Genomic DNA, 11,019 nt, shown 5'->3' with positions numbered 1-11,019 from the left:
GCCGAGACCGTGGCGGTCCACCTGGAGGCCTCGCGCGACGCCGCCGCCGCCGCGGCCGCCGCTGCCGCACCCGCATCCTTCGAGGCCGCCGCGGCCGAGGCCTCCACCAACGCCGGCGTGCTCGCGCCCACGCAGCCGCAGCCCGACGCCGGCGCGGCGGGCAAGGCGGCGCCTGCGAAGCTCGAGCTGGCCGCCGCTAAGCGCGCGGGCGCCGCTCCAGAGGGCAGCCCGCAGGACGCGACCGCACCGGCTGTGAGCCACGTTAAGTGGCAGGCGGTGGTGGGGGGCGTCGTCGGCGCATTCGCCGGGCTGTCGCTCGCGACGGGCCTGTTCCTCATCCTGCGCGCCAAGCACGTCCGCCGCGCGGAAGCCGAGGCATCAAAGGGCTCGGCGCCGCGCAAGTCGGCGGGCGGCGATGTGGAGGCTCGCGGCAGCCGCGGCGGCAAGCGGCCCAGCACCACGGGTGGCGCGAGGGTCCGTTGAGCAACAGCTGCGGTGCCCTTTGCCGGCGGGGGTGTGGCTTTGCGGTCCTTTGGAGCGCTGATTATTGGTTTGACCACCCCGCCTTTGGGCTTGAGGACGACACAGCCTGGCGCGAGGCGCAAATGCGCGCGGCGTGGCGTCTCCTGCTCCCGCAAGGGTTTGGGGCTGGCATGACTTTCTGGGTTTACTGCCTTGGTCTATTGGGCCCGCCACCTGTGTGTCCCGTCATTGTTGAAACGCCAGTGGATATTTTCCTGCAGCCAAGTCCCCATGCTCCCTGAGAGCTATGTAACCATCTGTCATGGGATGCATTTGTCTGAAAACACAGCCTGTACGGGGTTTTTGGTGCGCACAGCGTGCAGCCACCCTTGTGTGCAGAGGGATGGCAGCAGGAGCAGCCGTGAACTGAAGCGGACGTGCAGTGTGCAGAGTTGCGAGACAAGCCGGGGCCGCATCACGCATACGTGGGGTCAAAGGAGACGTATATGTCCGCGTTCATATGAGTCCAGCGCTTGGCATCCCGTCGATACGGTGTCATAACTTATAGCGCGATGCTCTGACTGCTCGTGGTTGAGTTCAGTATGGATTCTCGCATAATGCAACATGGCGCGATCAACCACTATAAATGACTGCACACGGATGTCGTGAGGGGCAGGATGGCGCGGCCTTCGCGAGCTCAGCTCGCACAAACACTCGGCGCTCCGGCCCGCCAGCGCCGCCACCATTGGACATCGGCGCGCTGCCACCACAGGCAGGGCAGCCTCTAAGCAGATGGGCGCTGGTCAAGCAGGAGCTGCTTCCCTCGAGGGCCGCCGGCGCCCGGACGCCCAATTCGGTGGGTGGAACGCCACGTACGCCGCGGCTCGCCTTGATGAGATGCAGCGCACGGGCATGTCAAGACATCCTGCGTCTTGCGCCGCGCCAACCACAATTTGCAGGCCTGTTCCCCTCCTGAACAGAAGGCCACTACGCCCTCCCCAAGCACGCCGATCTCTGCACAAAAGAAGTGGGATGCGGTACTGGGGCGCATCAACGCCAACCAGCCGCGCGCCTCGGCCGCCGCCTCGGAGCAGTTCGTGACCCAGAGGGAGTTCGGAAAGTTCAACACCCTCAGGCAGCGGCTGAGCGAGGTCAAGCGCAGCGCCGCTGCGGGCGCCGCACGCGGCTCCGCCGCGTCCTGGCGCTGGCGGCAGCAGGCGCAGCAGCCAGACGGGTCTGCAGCGGCATCTGCTGCTGCGGCGGCGGTGGATCAAGACGAGGAGGAGGAAGCCGCATCCCCGCGTGGTCGTCGGCCCACGGTGCGGTTTGCGCAGCCGGCAGCACACGCCAGCAGCCAGCTGCAGGGGCAGCAACAGCAGCAGGACAGTGTCGACGAGGTGAATGGCTGCGATGAGGCATCGACTGTAATCAGCGAGACAAGCACGATCGTGCAGGCCAAGCTGCGAGCGCTGCTGCAGGGCGACCAGCCAGCAGATCCAGGTCCAGCCGGCGCAAGGAGCGGGCTCCGTGGCAGCGGCCCGCTCGCTGCCGCAAGGAGCCCCGCACTGGCGGCGGCAGAGGCTGGGGGTGGCCCTGCAGGCGCGGGCCACAGGGTGCGGCAGCCCCTGAACCTGAAGGTGTATCGATTCAATCACACCCCTCTGGTGGGCATGGAGGCCGCCACTGACGCAGCTCAAGAGGCGGCCACTGTTCCAAGGCAGGGCGTCACCGCGCTGGCGGCGGCCCCACTTTGTCAGCAGCCGGCAGCAGCGCGGGACGACGCCGCACCGTTGGCGGCGCCGCCGCGGGGTTCGCACATGCCAGAGGGTGTCGGCTGTTGTGGTGGAGGTGCTCAGGCCTGCAACAGGCCGCGGTCCCCGCTTCTCCATTTGAGCGGTGCAGGGGATCAACCCTCGTGTGGGGTCAAGCCGCCGCCAAATGGCAAGCTTTCAAGGGCTCCCAGCTGTCGCTCCTTTTTGGCGGCAGCAGAGGTGGCTGCAGCAGAGGCGTCTGGGCCCGTGCCGGACTGCCGCAGCCAGCTAGCGCACAGCCAGTCGGCGGGAGCAGCGTCAGGCGAAGCGCCTGCGTATCCTCGCCTCCACTTAGCGCCGAGCGGACCACCGGCAGCGGACGGCCTCGCCGCGGCGGTGGGCGAGCGCGTGCCGCGTGTGCTGGCACGGCTGGAGCTGCCAAGCAGCCTGTATGGCAGCCAGGAGGAGATTCTCAACGATGGAGACATCCAGGTGACGAGGGCGACATCGAGCCAGCACCTCAGCACAGGCCTGGCTGATCATCCAGGGGAATCTGATGGCCTTGAAATCGCCTGCATATAGCATGCAGTGCGCCCACATGCGCAGACCCGCACAAGATGCCCGTGCAGTCACGTGATATGCCTGGTGCATGGCGTGATGTGAGGACTGCTGCTGCTGACAGCTACGATGCGGGTGTCCCCTACACGGCATGTATGCAGGAATGTGGGTTCCGACACTGCCATGCGGATCCCCCTTATGCAGGATTTGTTGCAGCGCGTTGCAACCCGCTGTGGTTTTCAAGCCAGCCCGCGCGGTGGCCTTGTGCACTGGCACGTGAACCAGCATCGCGGCCAGAGCCCCAGCCTGGCTAGCGGCGGGGGCGGACAACAGGACCCTGCGGCGCCGCTGCTACCGTTGCCAGTGTCTCCTGAATCTTCTCCTGACGCCACCGCCATCACGCTGACACGTCACTTGTCGGCAGCCACTGTTGGCTGCAGAGCTGCAAGCTTGCGTTCACGCAGCAGCATGGGAGGGGAAGGGCCGGGCAGAGCCTGGAAGACATCATACTTCAACCAGCAGCAGCAGCAGCAGCAGCAGCAGCAGCAGCAGCAGCAGCAGCAGCAGCAGCAGCAGCAGCAGCCAGAACTTCATGTTCACGTGGATGCACAGGACGATGGACGCATGGCTATCGTGATTTCGGACATGGATGTCAGACAGGAAGCCCCCCACTTTGCAACTACTGCAAGGCCAAGTGCGGCGCAGAGCGGCAGCGCGGCACGTTTCAGCAGCGCTTCAAGGGCAGGGCCGCCCGCTCCTGCTGCGCAGCAGGCGGCGTGCGCAGCGCCCTCCACCCAGTGTGCCGCTCCGCACCGCTCATCTTTTGTGGGAGCAGCAATGGCACAGCAGCAAGAGGCAGCGCCGCCAGCCGCGGCGCCTAGCGATCGCGCACATCCGCAGCTGCGCCTTGAGCTATCACTGGGCCGCCGAAAATCCATTGAGGCGGCCTCCTCCGTCTGTGACACCAGCTCTGACCTCTCCGCTCTGGCCAGCCCATTTGCTTACGCGGAGCGCCTGCGGGAGCGCCTTGAGCGACACGTGCTGCAGCAGCCTGGGTCCAGTGAAGGGGCGGACCTGGAGTCCCCAGTGACGGCGGAGGCGACTGCCGAGCAGCTAGACCGGTACTTGGATGGACACTCTGCGCTAAAGCGGCGCGCTGGTGAGTATTGCATTGCGAATGCAACAGTGTGAAACGCTGCTCTGAATGGGGTTAGGACAAGGAATTTGCTGCCATGGCTTTCGTCACCCTGATAGCAATATCCTGCAGCTTGCTGATGGCTGCTGGCATGGCGTGCACTGTCGAATCAACCGGGCCGGCACGTCTGCACATGCAGGTTATCTCCAAGAGCTAGCACAGCAACGGCGGCAGCAAAAGCAGCATCTTCAGAAGCACGAGCCGCTGTTGCCGCAACAGCAGCAGCAGCAGCAGCAGCAGCAGAAGCAGCAGCAGCAGCAGAAGCAGCAGCAGCAGCAGCAGCAGCAGCAGCAGCAGCAGCAGCAGCAGCAGCAGCAGCAAGAGACAAAGAAGCAGCAGCAGGACCAGGTGTGGGCTGCTGGAGGAAAGGCCGTGTACGCGGCGACCCCTGCTTCATGCAAACGGCGCTCCACGACCAACAGCAGCAATTCTGACGGCCCGCCACTGACGCCGATCAGCAGGGCCTCCCACCTGATATCAAAACTTGGGCCGCACATAGACATCAGCCTGGGCAGAGCCTGGGCACAGTCGGATGCGGCTGCACCCGACTCGCACCTTGCTGGGGCGCTGGCGAGGCGTCACAGCCAGGCCGGCTCGTGCGTGCAGGCAGCATCTGTGGCGCCAGCTGCTCGCAGGCTCAGCATCGCCTCTCGCGTGTCGGGCGCCTGGGCCGCTGCAGACTCCGCCTGTGCAGCAGGGGCGGCTGCAAGCAGCGAGCCCAGCAGCGGAGACAACGACCCTGGCGGGGAGCCGTTACAACAGCAGCCGCTGAGGCTGGTACAGGTGCCTGCCAGGATGCTGGAAACTCCTGAAGCACTGGCGCATGGAGCAATGCAGTCTGTAGGCAGGTTCATGGCATCATCGGCGGTGGCGGCGGCGGCGGCCGCGGCAGGGCCACCTTCACAAGCGGATGAGCAGCGGCTTTTCTTGCTCGAACTCCAGCAAGATATGGAGCAGTCCCTGACCAAAAGCCGGCAGCATGATCGACGGTTGCCGATTGCATGAGGATACCATACATGCATACCTCGCAAAGCAGCGGTATTCGCAGTAGTGGATGTTCGTCTTTCAACACACCGCCAGCTTGCAGGGGTCCACTAGACCTCTAACCGCTGCGTTGTGTCCGATTTTTCTGTTTTCGATCATCCTCCACAATCTTGTGCAGGAGCTCTCAACAGTAACACCTTTGGCCTGCAATGTGCTGTGCATGCTGACGGAGCGTCACCACAGGCACTACTGTGCGCTGTGCACCAAAGCAGCGGCGCGCAAAAGCAGCGGCGTGAATCCAATACTTGTTTCTCGATATATCCACAATCACTTATAAAAGGGGCTCGCGTTGTCAGGCGTGGACAAAATTTGAAAATTTCACAGCGATCTGGCAAGTGATGCCTCCTTTAGGGACGTCTGCCCTGTGAAGACCAAGATGGAGGGCGTCTTCGAGCTGTGCCAGTCCGCTGATGGTTCCCTGCTATTTCAGGTGGTGCAGGGATGGGGCCAGGCTCAGCTACTGGACCTGCAACCACGGGATCAGGCTCAGCTCTACTCGCTGGCACCATTGATGGAGTCTTTCAAGGCTGCCAGGCACGTGGAGTCACAGGCGCGCGATGCCATCGACGTCCTGGCAGGTGCGCGCTCATGTGTCGGCTGCGTTCACAGGGTGAGTGTTCAGCTGCATGCTGCTTAGCTGCAACATGTTCAAGCAGCAAAACCGCTCACATGTGACATTCACATCACAAGATCTTGGATAATCTCACCGCTCACAGGTCAGCTGCTGCTCGCCCACCCCGTTTGCGAGGCGCCAGCGCCCGCGAAAGTGTCGGCGGCATCGAACGGCGGTGGCGGCCAGCAGCTTGGACAGCGGCGCCGGCTGCAGCACCAGTCCGCAGGCAGTAGCGAGCAGCCCCCTGACGTGATTCCAGAGACGTGCTACCAGCCAGAAGCCTACGGCGACTCTTTGCTGCTGGCTGCGGCAGGAGAGGCGTCCGGTGCAGTGGGTGACGTTGAGGAGTGCGGCCTCATCTCTCAGCGGTCCGGGCGGCGCCAAGGACACCAAGAAGACATGTCCACGGGACCCCCTTTGCGCCTTGGTAGCCAACAGGAGCAGGCGACGCCCGCTGGCCAGGGCACCAACTCAACGGAGGCGATCAGTCCAGCGACGCTCTCTGCATCGCACCAGCCAGTGCTCGGCGTTGGGGGCGGCGTCGGCATGGGTGGCGGCCAACAGCAGACAAGACCCCCCCGGCCTGGCGTCGCGCAGCTGCAGCTTGTGAACCAAGCGGCTGTTCCTGGCACGATGCGGCCGCCACCTGCATGTGGCGCCGGCGGCCGCAGCAGCCTGCAGCCAGCCTCTTGCGGCAAAGCCTGCGACAGGGTCGGCGTTGGATCAGCAGTGGTGCCATTGGCAGCAGGTTGGCAGCCTGGCGGCTCTGAGCATCCACAGCCAGCGACTGGTGGCGCAGTCGTGCCAGCAGCACGGCGCAGTGAGGACCGCCACACCCGACGGTGGCCTCAGCAGGACACACCGCAGCAGGAGGCGCAGCAGCGGCAGGCGCACCAGCAGCATTCCGAGCAACAGCCCCACATCGAACAGCAACATCACCTCCCTCTACAACGCATTGAGCCGCGTGTGCCGCTGCTGCAGCAGCAACAGCAGGGGCCGCTGTCTGCGTCTCTGCAGCAGCAGCAGCAGCAGCACCAGCAGCAGCAAGGAGGAGACCATCATAATTATCATAACCATCAACATCATCATCATCAGCAGCAGCAGCAGCAGCAGCAGCCGCCATCTGCAGAGCAGGACCCCCAGCGCCAGCAGCCTGAGGGGCCCACCCACCCGCTGCCGCAGCACCAGAACCAATTGCTAGGGCCACCAACTTTCACACTGCCGGTCCTCTCCTCGGCGCCACCGCAGCAGCAGGGATGGGCGGCGCCACCTGTACCTCCCTCATTATGCGCGCGGACGGCTGGTGGTGGCGGCGCAGCTGGCGGCCGGTTTTCCAAGCCCTTCAAAGCACCCCGCGTCGTCGGAGCCGGCCCACCCGGGCTCGCCCGCGGGCGCGGCGTGCACTTTGCGGGCAGGGGTGCGGGCGCGCTCCGTGGCGGCAGCGGCGGCTTCAAGCCGCCCCTCATGGCCAAAGGCACTGGCGGCGCTAGCGGCGCGCCCGCGGCGGAGGGTGCAGGCGGCCGCCACGACCATGATCCATTCGACATGGGGGGCCCTCCGCCTGCTGCCGCCTGCGGGGCCGTCCTGGGGTTCTCTACCAGCGGTGGCAAAGCGATCACCATGTCTGAAGCTGCGCGGCAGCGGGCGGCCGCAATGCTGCGATATCTGGATGAGGTGGACGGTGCCTTCGGCGAGGAGGAGGAGGCCGCGCAGGCAGCCGCCCCTGCACTGGCACCGAGCGCGGCGGGGCCCGAGCTGCACACCAGCGGCACGATGGCTGTCAACGTCTCGGCCGCGGCTGTGACTCGCGACAACAATGAGCATCATGAGCTGGAGCAGCGGCAGCAGCAGCAACAGCAGCAGCAGCAGCAGCGACAGCAGCAGCGACAGCAGCAACAGCTTCCTCAGCAATCGCTGCATCAAGCAGGCCCGCACGACCCGTACGTGTTGCGCCAGCAGCAGCAGCAGCAGCAGCAGCAGCAGCGACAGCAGCAGCAGCAACAACAGCAGCTGCTTCTGCCCGGTGCAGAGTCGAGCGGCTTGCCGCTTTTGCGAGCGCCTCAGCAGAACGCGCAACTAAACCAACAGCAGGTGATGCCCTCAGGGTTGCAAGCGCCGCATCAGCAGCAGCAGGGGCAGCCGCCGCCACATCCGCCCCAACAATTGCAGCAGGCAGTCCAGGCCGCGCAGACCACCACAGGTGCAACGCCGCTTGGTCCCGATGCCCCTGGTGCCAATACCCAGGGCATCAGCAACACGGGCACCCAGCCGGACAGCTCACAACTCTGGGCGGTCCTGGAGGAATTCCAAACCGCCCAGGTAGCAGCAGCGACAGCTGCCTCGCTGCTGGGGCGGGGGTCAGTGGCGGCAGCGGGCGACGAGCCGACGGCGGCAGCCGCAGCCTGCGGCCCTCTGCTATCGGGTCACGCAGGCAAAAGCGGTGGGGGTGGCGGCAGTAATCAGGCTCTGGCACAGCAAGCCCCGCTCCAGGACCCGCAGCAGCAGCAGCAGCAGCAACAGCAACAGGAGCAGCAGCATCAGCCGGACCTGGGGATAGGTGAGCCGCCACCTGGAGATGTGGGCCAGGAGACACAGCAGGGCGACAGCAAAAGCAGAACGGAGCAGTGCACGGGCGCATCATCAAAGCCAGCTGCAGCTGCGGAGCCTGCAGGCGTCGCAGACCCGGCGGCAGCTGCAGGACCGGCGGTTCCTGCGGACACGACGGCGGCTGTTGAGCCAGCGGTCACAACAGAACCGGCGGCGGCTGCTGAGCCGGCAGCCGCTGCGGCGCCGGCAGCATCAGATTGTGACGCACCAGAAGCACCCGCGCCAAGACCCCTCAGCACCGCCGCGCCCAGCCTCAAGCACCCTTCTCTTGCAGCAGCCCGAGGGGCGCTGCCGCAGGAGCTGACCAGCACTCCACAAGCGCCCCCGCGCGGCACGAAATCGGCAACGCCTGTGGACGCGGCTGCCATCAGCGCTTGCAGCCGCGACTTCGCGTTTGCCGGCGGCGCTGGCGTCCGCCTCTCGCAGCACGGGCTGCAGGCGGCGCTGCGCTTCGGGTCGCAGGTCGAAGCGGAGGACGCGGGCGGCGCGTGGGCGCTCGAGCTGGCACGGACGCAGCTGCGGATGGCCCTGGGCAAGGGAGCAGAGGAGAGCGGCGTGGGCACCGGCGGAAGCGACAGCAGGGAAGCCGCGCACGGGCGGCAGGGCGGTGGCGAAGAGCACAGGCAGCCGCCCTTGTCATCCCCCAAGCAGCAGCAGCAGCAGCAGGAGCAGCAGGAGCGCAAGGAGGAGGCAGGGAAGGTGCACCAGGGTGTCGCCGTGCCTGTTGAGCCTTTGCAGCAGCAAGGCGACGGAGTGGTTGCGCCCGAGGAACTAGGAGCGACGGCTCCGGAGGCGTCAGGAGCAGCCCTAGCAGGCGAGCTGCCATTGCAGACTTTGGCGCAAGGAAACACAGGGAGGCATGGTCAGCCGGCGTCACAGGCCGCACCAAACCCACCTCCTGCATCACAGCAGCAGGCGACGCAGCTCGCAGCTGCAGACACTGACGGGCCGCAACGGCGACAGGCGCCTGAAGGCATCCCCGCGCCGCCGCAGCCTCGGCTGACTGGCGCGGACGGCGGCCCGCAGTCGCAGCAGGGCGGCTCTGCCGCGCAGCAGCTGCTGTCGGGCTCTGGGCTGGACGGCACGCTGCCAGATCTGCCGTGCACTGCGGAACTGAGGGCGCTGCTGCAGGCGCAGGAGCCGGGAGGTGGTGCAAGGGTGTGCACTGTTGATCAGCGGCTCGCGCATGGACACCGGCGAGTGCTCCCTACTGAGCAACAGGACCCACAGCAGCAGCAGCAGCAGCAGCAGCAGCAGCAGCGGGAGCAGCAGCAGGTTCAGCAGCAGCTATCCCTGGGCGCAGCGGACAGCGGCGTCCCAAGGAACGCCGCCGCCGTTGAGGGTAGCCCTGGCGGCCGTGAGCAAGAGCCGCCGCCGCCCGCGTCCGGCTGGGGTTGGGGTGGCGGCAGGGCGTTTGAGGTGGATGCGGCCGCCAAGGCGCGGGCTGCCGCAATGCTGTTTGGGGGCGGCGGCCCCGCTGTGCAGCAGGCGGGGGGCTCGCGGCCGACCTCACCCAGCAGCACCAGGGGCGCGGCTGGCCGCAGAGGAAAGCGTGGGGCGCCAAGCATGGGTGAGAGGGAGGAGCATGGGCAGGGTTTGTTGAAGGCCCGGAAGAGTGGTGACGGCAACAGCCCTGCCGCGGCCCTGGTGGCGCAGGAGGCAGCCAGAAGCACCAGCCCCATGCCTGGCGCCGGCGCTCACGACACTAGTGGCCCGCCCGTGCTGTGCTGGGGCGGCGGGCGGCGCTGCGAGATCAGCGCGGCAGCCAAGGCGCGCGCCGCGGCGATGTTTCTGTCGCAGAGCCCCTCTGGCTCTGCAGGCACCGAGAGTGAGGGCGGCGGCGGCACGCAGCCGGGTCGAGAGAATGCAGTGAGCCAGCAGCGGGAGGGGCAAGGGCAGCAGGAGCAGCAACAGCAGCAGCAACAGCAGGAGGAGCAGCAGCAGGATGTGCAGGGGTTTTGTGAGCGTGAGCGGGAGCAAGGCGATTGCGGCGGCAGCGGCGGGAGCGGGACTGGGCGCGGCCCAGCGCTGCCCACTTGTGGCTGGGGTTGGGGCGGTGGCAAGCCTTTCGAAGTTGATGCAGCCGCCAAGGCGCGGGCCGCCGCCATGCTGTTTGGCGCCGGGGGTGGCCCTTCAGCGAGAATCGCTGTTGCCGCAGACAGGGCTGATATCGAGGGGGCAGCGGCGGGAGCGGACAGGGAGGAGGCTGACGGCGGCCCCCCCGAGCCGCCCATGCCGCAGCCGGCAGACCGAGAGGCATCTGTTGATGCCCGCCCAGGCCTTGCTTGCGGCGGCCTGGTGACGGCGGGCGGCAAGCCCGTGGCGGCCAGCGCCGGCGCGGCCGCGTGGCGCGCGCAGCTGTTTGGCGCGCCGGCCGCAGCAGCGCTGGCCGACGGGCCCTCGCCGCTCGAGGGCAGCGCAGTCTCTGTGTTGCCGCAGGCGCAGGCGCCCCGAGAGACCTTTGTGCCCCCCACAGCGCAAGCCAGCCTGGCAGAGGTGGTGGGACAGCCTGCGCCGTTTGCAGCCCATGGCGGGGCGCCTGCGACGCCCGGCGTCGCCAACGCACCAGCAGCAACGCCGGGCAGCGGCGCTGTGCCCGAGACGCCGCTGGGCCAAGGGGGCGCTCGTGACAGCGGCGGCGGCGCGCGCGGCTCGGCGGGGCGCGAGGTCCTCACGCGCGCGGCCGCGGCGGCCGCGCGGGCTGCGGACGCGTTTGGCGCGCTCGCGTGTCTACCCCTGCTCGGCGCCACGACGCCGGCGCCCGCGGTGGCGGGCGCCCCCGCGACGCC

The 11,019-nt window shown here is 67.1% G+C and overlaps 1 protein-coding gene across 1 annotated transcript; it reads left to right on the top strand.

Moving 5' to 3' along the window:
* Positions 1-27: 27 nt before the first annotated feature.
* Positions 28-474, top strand: MNEG_9576 (hypothetical protein; the record flags this gene model as incomplete). Its single annotated transcript, XM_014041952.1, has 1 exon — positions 28-474. A coding segment is annotated over one exon (447 nt), but the record flags the coding sequence as incomplete, so codon positions are not given.
* Positions 475-11,019: the final 10,545 nt, after the last annotated feature.

Source organism: Monoraphidium neglectum, assembly GCF_000611645.1.
Source record: "Monoraphidium neglectum strain SAG 48.87 unplaced genomic scaffold scaffold01983, whole genome shotgun sequence".
Lineage (NCBI taxonomy): Eukaryota > Viridiplantae > Chlorophyta > Chlorophyceae > Sphaeropleales > Selenastraceae > Monoraphidium > Monoraphidium neglectum.
Note: the sequence above shows the minus strand (reverse complement) of the source record. Positions and strands in the feature narration are given on the sequence as shown.